The 15,023-nt window shown below is 40.3% G+C and overlaps 1 protein-coding gene across 3 annotated transcripts in view; it reads left to right on the top strand.

Annotated features, from left to right (window-relative positions):
* The window catches only part of LOC121672843 (tomoregulin-1-like), a 111,491-nt gene that overhangs the window by 62,129 nt on the left and 34,339 nt on the right, over nt 1–15,023 (top strand). For all 3 annotated transcript variants that reach the window (XM_042045750.1, XM_042045751.1, XM_042045749.1), the window contains exons 2-3: nt 4,779–4,888; nt 8,946–9,075. In XM_042045750.1, the coding sequence (XP_041901684.1) occupies nt 4,779–4,888; nt 8,946–9,075 (240 nt within the window). The remainder of the gene's footprint in view (nt 1–4,778; nt 4,889–8,945; nt 9,076–15,023) is intronic.

Genomic DNA, 15,023 nt, shown 5'->3' with positions numbered 1-15,023 from the left:
AAGTGGGCAGGCTGTCCTTGGGAACCATGGGGGCAGAGGTCCCCATTGTGTGTATTATCTTTGTTGTGTGGCAAAGGGTGTGACTGGCAGGTAAAGCTTTATTCAAGAGTTCAATTTAAGACTCAGGTTATTACTGTACTTGTCATATGAGCACCTCAGCTTTATAATTCCTCTTATAAGGGAAAGATTTTGTTGGGTGTTTCTTTTTTCCCCCATTAAATTCTCCATTCATTTATAAATAATTTGGCAAAACCAAAAAAAAAGGCCAATGACTTGTCCAAGCCAGTCTAGAGTCATAAGGTTGACTCCCAAAACTGAGCAGGTTATAGGTTTTCTGTTAATCAGATTTTGCCTTCTTTGACTGTTTTGTGGTCCTGAGAGCTCATCCAGTCATAACGTCACTATCTCCAGTAGACTCTGTGGGCTCTAACATATCCTTACACAACATAATTTCTCCTGAGCCCTTTTCCAATCCAATGTTGACGCCATTCAGCTGTTCTTACAACTTTGGGGGTTCTATTAAGCTGTAGAGATACAGACTTTTTATGAATTCTCCCAGGTCTCTGTGTGTATGTGTGCGTCTATATATGACCTCCACGAGTGGTCATGCATCCTAATTTAAAGCTTGGCTTCACAAAGAACAAATTATTTGGAGGACATAAAAGCCTTGCCTTTTCCCTCTAATGCAAATGGTGAAAGTTGCTTCCCCTTTTTTACCAAACCCATAGGTCAAGAGCAAAAAGCAACAAGGGGTCCCAGCACCTCTACTACTTGGAATCTTACCCACAGAAAGAGAAAACAGACAAATAGGCAGGCAGAGAGGGTTTTTTCTCGGGTGTAGCTGCAATATTCACATACTCATTTTCACGTGGGAAAGGTATTTTTTGGTCCCTTATATCCATTCATCATTACTGTGTACTATTGCCAACCCCAGGAGAAACATGAGTTTTGAAAAAGCAAAGTGAACAGATTTGCCCATCTTAGATTTTACTTTATTCTTGAGGTATCCAGATGGAAAAAACATGTTTGATGTACTTAAAGCTACAAATATGATTTCATCTTCAGGTTCAGCATTTTGACACATGTAATTTACCTTATAAGAAGAGCCTCAGAGAAATGCATTTTGAGGTCACAGGCAAAAAGCCAATCCACAACTACTTGTATTTAGCTGAACTTCACATTCTCCGAAAGGAGTCAAAATAGAGATGGCTTTCCTCATTTTTAGTGATGTAACAAATTATCACATAGTGAATTCTTTTCAACAGAGAAAAAAAGACAAACCCAGAAGAGCTTGCTGTGGGTCTTTGCAAGCTCCTCTGTGCCAGTCAGCCCTCACACAACCAGGAAGTGTATTGGCAGAACAGATACTAGCAAATCATTTTTAATACCTCATTTCAGGTCTTTGGAGATTAATTTTATCATAAATTTGGAAGCCTGATTTAATTGCGCTAATTATGTTTTCTGTTGGGAATTGATGGATTACTATCTAGCACATTGTTACTGTGTGTTATGAATCACACTGAGGCTTTCTCTTATTTATACCTGCTGAAAGTCAAGGAAATGAGTTGCAGTAAGCATAAAAGAAACATGCAAGAAATTACCCTAAACCATTTGCTACATGTTCTTGCTCCTCTCATGGATCTGTTCTCACTGTTATGATTCCGTTCTTCTGGAAATAATTGCAGAAACTCCTTTTTAATTCTCTGTCTGTGGGGAATTCACTGAAAAGCGAGCACACTTCCAACATGCAAGACATCTACAATTCCTCTTCATATCACTCTATTAACTTCCATCCACATGTATTCATTTTTGAACTGAATGCTGTGGGTGCAGAAGTAATTATAGCCACCACACTTCTAGGTACTTGTGATTCCATCAGATGTAATCATGCACATGTTGGAGGCTTGATTCTGCTGCTGCTGGAATTTGCCACTGAATGGAATAAGGGATTCAGTGACATCCTGTCATAGAATAAAGTTCATCTGTCATGTTCAAGTGCCAGTCACCAGGGTATCTTGTCTTTTGTACAACTTTGGGAAATCATGTTGCCTCCTGGTCTCTGCATGACCTTTCCTGTTCATTTAATGCCGTAAAGCTTATAATCAGTGTTTATCATTCATAGGGAAAGAAAAACAGTCCATGTCTAAAATGACGTAACCATTAAAATCACAGTGTGCTTTCTGTCCTTTTAATTCCTCTTGTGGAATTAAAAAAACTCCCAAAAGTCTCTTTTTCTTGAAGTGAAGGAGGTTCACAAAGGCTGATTTTGCACTGCCATCTTCATATCCTTTCTTATAGTTTTGTTCTGAAATCTTTCCCTTTCTCTCTGCCTTTTGCAGGCAGAGCAATAGCTAAGCTAGGAACAAGTACATCTCGAGTTCAGCCTTGATGCTGAACTGCTATCTGGCCTCTCTTTCTGACCCCACCACGTCCTTCCTCTCTGAAAAAAAGTGAGGTACCTTGCCCACCACTGTGGTGAAGAGGCTCCTTTCTGGGTGTTCATGTGCCCTCTCCACACTGGGGGGAGCACCAATGTTGAGGAAAATTCTGCACTACTCTGCTTAAGCTGTTGGATGTTGTGTAGACTCCCAGAAATTCAAGCAGGAGTTGCAGCTCCTGAGGGGTTTCTTCTGCTGGTCGGGGGCACAGGGTAGGATGTTGCAAAGCACTGAGTCCAGCGTGTTCAGCTGAGCATTGTGAAGGGGGGACTAACATGTCATTATTTACCTGACCTGATGAACAGAGGATTTTGAAAGCAGTGCATGCTCTAATTTGACTGTATGGTTACTCCTTTTTAGAATTGCATATTCTCAAGTGTGATATCACCTAAAGGTGGACCCTTCTTTCAGATATGACAATCATTTCCCCTTAATTAATTTTGATAGTTTGCTCATCTTTGTGGAACAGATCTTCATGAGGACAAAGAAAGCACATTTCCTTCAGGAGCGAATTATGAACACATTAAATTGAAAAGCTGCGATGTTCTGTCACGTTACCTTGGTCCCTACAACGCAGCAGTCATGCTTGATAAACGGCTACATTAAGAATAACATTAGAGAACACAGGCACGGGGTTGTGATGGCAACCAGGATATCTATCTGACCATTGTTATACACATTGCCCTCCTCATTTATGCCTTTGGGAGTGATGGACCTATGGAGGAAAAGAATCAATTTGTTTCTCAATTTTTTCTCATGGCTGACAAAAAAATACGTGGATTATAACTGGACTTTCCATTGAGCTGTAATCGTCTAACTTCAGTGCCATGAAGAAGTACATAATTATGCTATGTTAAATATAGAAGCATGGGGCATATGGTAAAAATTATTACAGTAATTACTGTTTGTTTATTTATTTATTTATATAAACCGTATATGTGGGTGTATAATGTTACATAAATGCATAGGAGCAGTTTTCCAGGGTGTCTATCACTGTCATACCAAAGTGCTGCAGCTGCTGTGAGGAGGAGGCTGATTGCCTATTTAAGACTCTAAGTGGCAGCAACGATTATTTTCTTCTGCTTTTGACCTACCTTTCCTCATTTCTGAATGGCTGATGTTCAGTTCTTTCTTTAAGCCAGTTTTCTGGATAGGGCTTGCTTATTAAAAGTCACAGTCATTATTTTAAATCACGCTGCTGTCAGTGAATATCTTTAGTGGATCATGCTTGCTATAGAGTCCTGAAGGCTTATGACTTGAACCATAGCACAGACACCTTTGAATGATATCCTCTGATTTCACTGCAAATTTAACAGTGCCAGGGGATTTTTCCAGAACCCTTGGTGTAATTTTCACCTTTTCATTGGAAGCGATGGTACCAGCACTGTTCCCACACAGCCTGATGAGGTCACATTTAGGTAGACACTGACCACATCCATTATCCCACCTGTGCTTTCTTTTGCTCTCTCTCCTAGATATAGTTCAAGTCAAATACTTATTTCAAAAGAATGTATTTATTCTCTTTTAAATCTAGCCTTGGACTGTGATGTCCAGAAAGAGCTTGAAGCCAGTTAGGTGACCTTTGTGCTGGAGCTAGTGCCTATGCAGTTGGTGTGTAAAGCCCCTTGGTTTCCCTCTTGCCAGCTGTGCCTGTGCTGCAAGCTTACAGTGACAGGAGCTGCCATTTGTGCTCCATATTCTTATGCAGGAGCTAAGACACAGATCTCTGGTTCATTACTCTGGCTCCTACAGTGCAAGCAAATTGAAATAGTTCAAACACAGTTGGATTTATTTTTAGTCTGAAGGATAACAATGTGGCCATGGCAGACTCTGGAAAACCAGGCAGAGAAATTCTGATGGTTTAGCTTTTCTACTTCCTCAGGACCTTTGTCAAGAGTAAAGCAAAAAGAGGTAGCAGGTGAGAAACACGGGCTATAACCTATGTTAAGCTCCTGAATCCTGCTAGAAACAACTTCTGTAAGAGAAAGGTTTTATAGTGGGGCATCCCCATCAGGGGAAACATGGGAGAGCCTTTGGGCAGTATAAACACATCCTTTCTCTGTATCTGTTTATTTGGTGAATCAGCACTCAACCATAACCACTCTGCCAACCAGGCAAAGCTGCCTCTGGGGAGCAGGACCTGCGTCTGGAGAGGAGCCCAGGGGCAGGACTGAGCCCATGCAGGGCAGCCTGGGGAAGAGCTCTGGCATTTTTCCTTTGATTTCTATATGGGAGAAAGGCAGCAGGGATGCTCGGAGGGTTTAAGGACAATGCAGTCCTCAAAATGACTCATCTTAAAATTTTTTTATTGTCTTCTTTTTCTATTTTTTTTTTTTGCAGAGTTAAATGTAAGGGAATCAGATGTAAGAGTGTGTGATGAATCATCATGTAAATATGGAGGAGTGTGCAAGGAAGAGGGCGATGGCTTGAAATGTGCGTGTCAGTTCCAGGTAAGGGCTGCTCACCTTTTTGTTTGCTGTTTCTGACAAATCTTTCAGGTGTATTGAAGTATTTGTAGAGTCACCACTTCAAAAATTCCACTCAGCAGCAGGCTGATGGAGTCTAACCATAAGCTCCTTTTTCAATGGCACTGATTGGATCAGATAATAGCAGGGTCCCCAGTGATCATAAAGGTTATGAATTAAAACAGTGAATTAGTCCTGCTCAGGAAAAAAAAAATTGATAAAAATGTCTTCTGAACTTTTAAAAAGAAGTAAACAGCAAGTTCAATTAGCATTGTCAGTTTTTGAGACTTTAGTTTACAGTCTTTATAACTATCATGGTAATCTTCCCCACCCTCACTCCTGCCACCAATTTTTTTAGAGAAAAAGCAGTACAGCAGTTCTTTCTTTCCACAGTTTATAGCAGAACAAATGTATCAAATATTATGTACAGGATTCATGGTAAAACTGGAAGAGCTGGCACTGTTATCAGCAAAACCTGGAGTGGGCTGTCTTTCAGTGTTTTAAAAATAATTTGTATTCTGTTTCCAATAAATAATAAATCAAGGGGAACCAAAATAGCAACAGTGTGTATATGATCTTACACTGGTTTTGGATTCCAGTGTTTCAGAGCTGGCTTTAGATAGGGTGCAGTTTACCTATGCTGGGGGCATTGCTCCAACTGCCTTTTAAAGGCAGAAAAAATTCTTATGAGAAGAGGTTTCTTCATCTGTCTTCAGTCTGTCTGTAATATTTATTTATGAAAAATAGTAAAATCAAAGCTCAGTAATGATTAAAAATAAAAAAAGGAAAATAAATACAACCCTAGGATAGCCAAAGGTTTCATTTATTGTCTGTGGGTAGTAAATTTTGTGACTTCCTAATATCCAGGGCGTGGAGACATAAAAAGACAGAACTAGTCCGTGTGATAAATTGTTACTTTGTTTTGAAGAGCTGATTAAAAAAAAAAAGTATAGTTTTTAGGCTACTTGCATGTTTTCTTGTACTTCTTGAAAAATTTACTCTATACTCTTAGGAAAGAAGTCTAAGGATGAGGAGAAGGTATTGTGTTTTTCAGACATAGAAACTTTAAATTCTTCCTATTACTCCTGAACTTAATTGAGCTTACTCAATTTGCTGCAACTAGCAGCACCAAAATATTCCAGGCAACAAACACCCAGCCCAAACTGTTAGGTCCTTCACATGCAAGACTATTTGAGAGCTAGCTAATTTTTTTCTGACATTGCAAGGCTTTGAAAGGAAAACAGACACATTTGTGTACAGTGGTTCAGCTGAAGTGGCACTGAAAGGAAGATGTGGGAATATCAGCCTGTTCTTCCTGAAGTGTGTTTCCTATTCATCACGGCTACAACAGAGCTGGATAACTGTGCCTCTGGTCCTATCCAGCAAGGTATTTCGTATGTTGCTAAAACTGCAATTTTTAGAAAAATGTGCCCTAACAAGAGAGTTGCAAAATTAAATTGGTCTGGGATCCAGGTTGTGGTCAGATAAGATGTTCCTGCTGGAGGGAAATCACAGAATCCCAGAATATGCTGAGTCGAACGGGACCCACAATGATCATCTAATCCAATTCCTGACCCTGCATAGCACCATCCCCAAGAGTCACACCATGTACCCGAGAGCATTGTCCAAATGCTCCTTGAACTCTGTCAGGCTGGTGCTGTGACCACTTCCCTGCCTGAACACTCTCTGGGTGAAGAACCTTTTCCTGATATCCAACCTAAACCTCCCCTGACACAACTTCAGGCCATTCCCTTGGGTCCTGTCACTGGTCACCACAGAGAAGAGATCAGTGCTTGCCCCTCCTCTCCCCTTCACGAGGAAATTGTAACTGCAATGAGGTCTGCCTGACAGAGGGGTGTTTTGGGGAGCAGAGCGGCACAACTATTCATAGCCACCCCTGAACTGAGGCCAAGACTGGCACAAACTTCCTTCAGATTGAGGGAAATGGATGACAAATTTCAACTTGTTTGAAACAGCTATAGTGTCATGGCAGCAAGAGCTCTGCAGGCTGAAAGGTCTTTTGCTGTATTTTGGATAAGTTTTACAAAACCTGAATGAAAATCTGATCAACATCTAGTGAGTGCATTAGGAACCAGTGGGGGAGGTAAGATGGGGTGAGGTGGGGTGAGAAGAGAGAGAGACATCATGGGGCTCTCTTTCAATCTCAGTCAGAAAGACTTGACAACAACCAGTTTAATAAAATAACAGCTTCAGTAAGACAGAATAGGAAAAGGAGCAAAGTGACAATGAGCAAATCTTACAACCCATTCAGATGTTGGGAACTCTGAAATCACACAGCACTGGATGAAGCTCGGAAGGATTTTCCCATGGCACCCTGTGCTGAACAGATCTTGCCCATGAAGAGATGCTCTCCATTTTGGTCATTTGAGGTATTAGAGGACTTCCTCACAAGAAAACAACTTTACTCTTAAAGGACGCTCGCAGGAGAACTTTTGGCTGTACTGTACCAAATCACTAAAGGCTTACCAAACTAAAAAAGGAATCCCTTCACTTTTCATTTTCTATCCTCGGGATGAAAACCTGCAAATTTAAAACATCACACAGAGACTTAAGGAGAATGGAACATTATCTATTGAACAGAGAATTATCTATTGAAAAGTATTGTCCCGCTCAGGAGTTGCCTAATTATTCTCTAGAAATGGCTGTGCAGTATGGCATGTGATAGGACTGATGGCTGTGGTTGAGTGTCTGAGAGCTACTTACTATGGGAAAGTATTACAAAACTGTTAGAAATAATTTTCAGAGCTGTCAACATGATTTATTTCTGTCAGTACCTGTTTAGTTCATTCTCAGTTGGTCATCTATGGCAGGATGACAAAGGATTGGAGGGTAATACCCTTAAAAATTATGTTTTAACAATTGAATATTTTGACCTTTATGTATGCCAAAGCACAAAGAAACTGTTGTGCGAGAGACTCTCATTTGGAATTTGGATAAGAAACTCTTGTACTTTTAAGTCATTTTAGCTTAGCTAATATTGTTTCTGCTTGCAGTCTCATGGGTTGAACTACACCAGTTTAATCATAAACTTTATGTGGTTAAAAAATTTCTTGGCCACTGTATTTCATCATTGCTTCTTGGTTTTTGTTTTTGGTTGGGTTCTTTTTACATTGGGGTGTTGAAGATGGAAAAGGTGTCTGACATTACAGTTACCACTGCACCCCCAAACAGGGAAATATCTCCTTTTCCATGCTGTGAAGCTGGGTTTGGGTCTCCAGTTCAGCAGGAAGTCGTGCAGCACTCTCAGATGTTAGGCAGATTGGTGGTCCCAGGATTTCAATGCACATTATGCATTTTTATAATCCATCTCCCTTAGAATTTAAGAAAACAGCAAAATACAGGCAGCTTCTGCAAAAGCTATTCTGAATGATAATTCTTCCTTTCTACCTTTCCTTCTTTTTGTTTGTACCAAATTCTACTAACTTTAAGATTTAAATTTTTCAGTGTAGTAATAAAAAAGCATTATTATAGTTGTTGACCAAGAAAAGGCTCATGATGCTCTTGAATTTAATGAGAATGGTGATTGTTTTCCACCTCCTTTGAAAGAATGTTCTGAACAAAAAGGTCAACAAATCTCCCTTTAAGCACTGTTCTCCTTAAATTCTCCTTTGCTTGGTTTCATCCCCCTGGGCCTAGTCATACTTTCTTGTATTATCTTGAAGAAGTTTTCTTCTTCCTCAGTGTTCATCCTTCAAATACTTCTGGATGCCTGGCATATTCCCTCTAGCCAGTAAAAAGTCCCACCATAGTTATTTTGTGCTTTTAATCTTTCCTACTGAGTTCCTATGTTCAGTCCATGTGGAGTTAGACTATTATTTCAGTGATCCGAGAGGAATACATATAGTAATACTGAAAAACTAATATATTTCAAATCTTTCTTCAGCAAAAAGAGTTATAAGTTGCTGTTGGTAACACAACTATCTTCATGTTATTATGCTATTATATTCATGTTATTAATATGCAGTTGAGATTAATCACCTGATTTCTGTATGACTGGGTTATTTTATAATTTCTTTTCCAGTGTCACACAAACTATATTCCAGTTTGTGGATCAAATGGAGACACTTACCAAAATGAATGCTTCCTCAGGAGAGCTGCTTGCAAGCACCAGAAAGAGATAACAATGGTATCAAGAGGACCTTGTTATTCTGGTATGTAAAACATCATTTTGTGTCACTAATGAATGATGTTTTATGGTTAGCTCTTTAGTTTTGCCCTTAATTCCAGCAATTAAAATTTTGGTGCTTTTCATAGAATGAAATAATGTGGAAAGCCCAAGTCCTCTTTAGGAATAGAACCTTTTGCTAGATAAGAAGTCTGCTATATCTTCTGATATGCTAACAGATTAATAAATAAACATTACAAGTTGAAGTACTTTATCTGGGAAAATAGATTATGAATGCTTCTGTGGTGTTTATAGAGGAGCCTTGATATTCATCAAAAGGCTTTCAACAAATTTGGAGCAGACTCCAAATTAGCCATTTCTTTAGGACTTTTATTTTTTGGATATAAAGAATTAGTGTGACATCCAGCAAGTGACACTGATCATCCTGACTGCTGCTCTACCTGTATCCAAGGCATCATTTTCAGGTCATTACTCTGAAGATATGCAAAACTGACAAAATCATTCTACCTGACCTTTCTAATGCACTAGCCTTTTTTGTCTTTCCACACACTTAAAGCATAGATTTTCCTCATCTTTCAAATACATGGGGCAGGTTTTCTCTGTCTTGAATATTGCAACGTCCTCTTTGACACAGAAACTTTAGCCACCAGAGGTGTTCTGAACCTCTGGGTAGATTCAAAGCTGGTGAGACCAGACGCATGGCTGGCTTTCTCTGAATGAATAAATAACTCAGTAGTGCCAACAACTGCAATCTTTGGTACATAAATAAGACACAGAAAATATGAAGTTGTGGGACATCCCTCATCTTTGGATACAGAATAGCTACTCAGATTAATCTAAACAAAGTCACATCTATATGGTAGCCAAAAGCGTGACCATGGGTCAGATGCACACTCCTTGCTAACTTTATGTTGGTAATTGCAGTGACAATTTAGAGTTATCAGGCCTGGAGCTCACTGGTAGCTACAGCATCTTATCTAGAAATTAGAGTAAATGCACGTGCAGGATACCTAGTCCAAGCCCTTGCTGCTGCCAGTCCCAGTTACCTCATTTAAATGCAGCATGTTTCACACCAGCTGCTCTAAGGCCTTTGACTGCAGCACACACCTATACTGAGGTCTGCTCATGTTTACTGAGGTCCAAAACAATCTGTGTTGTTGGTCCTAATACAGAAGGAAGCCCATGTTTTGTGCCCAGCTCAGAAGCATAATTCCAGCATCCCTCAGGCAGATGACTGAATCTGCTGCCTTTCCCAATCTCCCACCTGTAAATTATGTGCAGATTCAGCAGAAAGAGGAAAAAAATGAAATCCAGTTTGGGAGGACTCACATATTACTATAACAACACCAATAAATATGAAGGTTTGAACTGAGGATGTATAAGTAAATGTTAAAGTATAAATATTTTTTAATTTCATGCCCTAATCATTTTACTAAATGGACACACAGCATGAAGGCTTCTTTCTCTCACTCAAACAAAATTCTAGGATAATGTTTTCGGAACAACAAAAAGTGTTTGTTTCTATGTGCATTCTACTCTACCAAGAAAAAGAAATTTCAAAATGAAAAATCGATTCTTCTCAACCTCAGTTTGCTGTCAGCTAATTACTACGTTATTCAGCTAGTATGGGAATTTTTTTTCAACCTTCCTCTCCTTTTCTTAAAGTCCTCCATAAAACCCAGGAAATGCAGCATAATTTTTAGCACTTAGTGTAGCAGATTAAGAAACATGCTGAAACACAGTGCTCCAGAAAGTACTGAAAACACATTTGTGAAACTGAGGTTGTGATTCAGGCTGCATACTGCACCTACACTGGTGCAACTTTAAGTGCCTCAGCAGAGGTCCACTAGAACAGTACCTGCTGCTCCCTGAGTGTCTGATGTGCTTCAAGTGGCGTGAAAATATTGGATGATAAAAGCCATCATCCAGAACCTCTCCATGCCCTGCCAAGATGGCAGCATATTTGTGCTCTTGATCTGTTACATGTATAATGGAGAATCAGATACTGAAATGAAAAAATATTTTGTAGACCCCCATAAATTTTCACTGGGTGCCTTTGAATTTGCTATTAAAGTGCTTTGTTCTAGGGCATCATTGGGAGACAAGTATAGATTCACTGGTCTCCTATCAGAGTTTTGTTTTTCAAAGCAAAGCTTCATCCTGGCGGGATGCACCCAAGACAATAGGATGAAATTCCTCCTTAGTGTTGTAACAACTGTTTAATTTTTAAAGTATATCAGACTTCTGAATCTCATACAGGAATGAAATATTTCCCATTTGCTAGGGATTGATACCTCCTGTAGCTACGGCACTGGAACAGACTATACTGAGTGATTTAGTCACTAAATCATTATTCTGTTTCTTGCCAGGTAATATTTTGGTTAAATTTTACAGACATAGGTGATTTGCAACGTATTTATTTATTTTGTTTGTTGGAAGGCTGTCAGAGTTTCAAGATTCTAAAATAAGCAGTGTTTAAAAAAGAGTCAATTATAGGTGCTTTAGGAATAAACAAAATGCAATTTTTGACATTAAAAATGGTTGATTAGAGAAATGAAAGAGAATGTATGGTTGAAATTTTGAGTCTGCATATACAGGTTTTAATACTGATTTTGACTGCTGCCAGATTTATATTATATGCACATGAAATTGTAACCACACAGTGATGTAGTACTTGATTAAACTTGCAGTTTCTCAATGTACTGTATATATTTTGAAGCCATAGTCCATTGTTTTCTGTTGGGATTTCTAAGTTTAAAAAAAAAAAAAAAGGAGAATAAAGCTATTTGCAGAAGTAGAAACAGACACAGGAATTATTCTCTTAGGAGTGGCTTATAGAAGGGTCTGCTTGCTTAAAATTTGTTAGTGGACTGTTTGCCCTTCTGTTTGTACTTAGCAGTTTGGAGCTGCTGCCCTAAATGGGGAAGAGATGGGTTCAATTTTCATGCCAGTTTGAGTTAAAAGCCATCCCTCCTGAATGAGAGAGGCTGCAAGAGTTTTTGGGTTTGGGGAGTTTTTCTGCCTCTGCACCAAAGCAGACCCACAGTACAGAAATGGCTCCTGTTCAGAAAGAACAAAAAAGGAGATTCTGACTGTAGCTGAGTGCTTACAGCATCCAGATGCTGTGTCAGATCCAAGTCCTTCTTTGTGTATTTTATCCAGAAACTCCTTCATGGATAAAAGCAGCTCGCAGCGGAAGCCTGTATATTTGTGTATTAGCATATTTTTATAGAATCATGGAACGGTTTTGTTTGGAAGGGACTTCAAAGATAATCCAGTTCCCACCTCATGGCCCTGGGTATAGATATATTCCATTAGACCAAGTTGTTCAGAGCTCCATTCAGCTGGGCCTTGAACACCTTCAGGGATGGAGCATCCACAATTTCTCTGGAGTGCCAGTGCCTCACAGTAGAATTTCTTTCTAATATCTAATCTAAACCTACTGTCAGCTGGAATCCATTCCCCTTTATCCTGTCACTACATCCCTTGCACAAAGTCCCTCTCCATCTTTCTTGTAGGCTCCCTTCAGGAACTGGAAGGCTGAAATTAGGTCACCCCAAAGCCCCATCTTTTCCAGGCTGAACAAACCCAATTCTCTCAGCCTTTCTTCACAGGAGAGGTGCTCCATGCCTCTAATGATCTTGATGGTCCTTCTCTGGACTCAGTCCAATAGGTTCGCATCCTTTCTGTGTTGGGGACCTGTGAGCTGGATGCAGCATTCCAGGTAGAGTCTCAGGAAAGTGGAGCAGAGAAGGAGAATCCCCTCCCTCACCCTGCTGGCCACACTGCTTTGGTTGCAGCCCAGGACACCTTTGGCTTTCTGGGCTGCCAGTGCACAGTGACAGTTCATGTCCAGCTTCTCATCCACCAGCATTCCCAAGTCTTCATCTGGGCTGTTCTCAATCTTTATAAGTCTACTTGAAAAAGGGTGGCTTAAGTAAAGGTAGAGGTCAATCACTCCTTCTCTAATTACTGACCAGTGGCTGGGGGAATGCTGTTTGTGCCCAGCATCTTCACCTGTTTGGGCATCTTTCTTGACAGATCTTGGTGCATGAAGGCAACTTTTGAAAACCCTGAATTCATTAAGGGCCTGAAAAGAGCAGGGCTGCTTGTCCAAGTAAGCTGGAAAAAAACGCTACTCTTTTAACCAGCAGCTGCCTGGGAAAATCTAGCCAAGGCTCAGGGAAAAAAACAAGCAGGAACACTGGCTTAGTTTAGCATGGTTACCCTGGAGACTAGCATCCTAGCACAGCTCCCAGGGAAAAGTTGAAAATGATACAGTGTTCTAGAGGATACACTTCTTTTTCTTTTTAATCGCTTTTTGAGAACTGAAAGTCCAGAGAAGTGGAAATGAATCTATCTTGCTGCTATGATGTCCTGCCAAGTGGACTTCATGTATATCAAGCCAATGATCTATAGAGAGGAGTGGTCTGAGCATCAGCTCTATGATTTACAGGGCACTCTCCAAGTGTGTGGCTGTACCAGCCCTGCCCCACACACACAGGACACAGCCAGAGCCCCTCAGCTGGGGCTGAGCAGCATTTCTCACCTTAGGGCTGAATGCACAGGGGAAAACAGTCAAGGGAGTGGGAGTTGGAAACAAAAATATGGAACAAGTCAAGCTTCTTTGAGACATTTTACCCTTTGTCTTTCATATGAGTTACATGTTGGACTTGCTCCTGTTTGTATGTCAGCTTCCTCTCCCCCAAAACAGCTGATGACACAATTTCACCACCGCAAATAAGCCTATATATTAACTCATATAAGTAAATTATACTCCTTCAAGTTTCTTAATGAAGCAATACTGCATCATAAGGCATATTTCTCAGTGACTCAACAATGACATTTTATATGGGATTGTCTGCTTTGTCAGTAAAGTGGGTCACTATCAATGGAAAAACAAACCTGCCTGTTTTTGCACTAATTTCTGTAAGGTAAGAAGCTCGGCCTGTTAGACACCAAGTAGTGGCATAGGAGAAAAGAAAGGAAAATTAAAGTGAAAGAAAAACAAATCTCTATTCCTGATACTCCATGTGACAGGAGATTATTTTCAATGTGTGAAGTGACCCAGTAACGTGGAATTTCACACTTTCATCCACGCACTAGAGGGAATTATTCTTAGAAATACAGCTCCTTAAAGAAAAGCAGGGGAGGGAACTGAGCAAACAGAGCGTTTGGTTTTTCCTCTGATGTGAACAACGACCTCATGTGTGGAGGAAGTAAGATTCCCACTCCTCTCTCTGTCTGGCCTCCTTCTTCTTTCAGTTTTTTTGCAAATAAATTCAGCTGCCTTCTCCATCACCAAAGCAGGCATGAAAGGAGAGATGTGGGATGAGCAGAGTGTGTGCTCTGCTCCTCTCCTCAGCTTCCAGAGAAGCTAATCTAATGGGAATGGGGAACAAGTCACAGAGAGTAGTTGCCATTCCATTCTCTCCTCTCCTCCTCCTTTGAGCAGGAAAGACAGAAAGTTTTGTGACTCAGAACATGTGTTTGAGGGCTTGTCTTTACTGCCGTGCAAGCTGAAGCCTGTGCAGAGTGCTGCCCAGCAGGATGTGCATGCAAAGTCCCTAAACAGCTCCACAGTGCTCTGAAGTAGAGTTAGTTGGCCGGGGGTGGTGAAGAAGCTCAAGTCCTGCTGACACTTGAACTGCTAATGCAAATGGGATCCAGTCGAAAGCTGTCACTCCTCAGATGCTAATCCAGTCAGTCAAATGTCAATGAAATAACTATGCCATTAGAGCATCTTTATGTGAAGTGACTGACGCAGCTGAGAGAAGCTATTTTGTCATTAGATTACTTAAATCAGCTTTACTTGGAGGATTAGTTGTCTTCTGGAGGTACTTCTGCAGTCAGGTGATCAATGTGTTACTCCTTGAAGTACCATTCCCAGGGCTAGAGGGTAAGGAAAAATAAACATTCCCAAAATCGGACTTTGTACTCTTCATGTCTTTTGGGTTTAACAAGTTTTAATCT

The sequence above is a fragment of the Corvus kubaryi genome, unplaced genomic scaffold (genome assembly GCF_017639235.1).
Source record: "Corvus kubaryi isolate FWS band 111438036 unplaced genomic scaffold, C.kubaryi_AGA036_p1.0 65000, whole genome shotgun sequence".
Classification (NCBI taxonomy): Eukaryota; Metazoa; Chordata; class Aves; order Passeriformes; family Corvidae; genus Corvus; species Corvus kubaryi.
The sequence above is the reverse complement of the archived record's forward strand: the minus strand, read 5'-3'. Positions and strand labels throughout refer to the sequence as shown.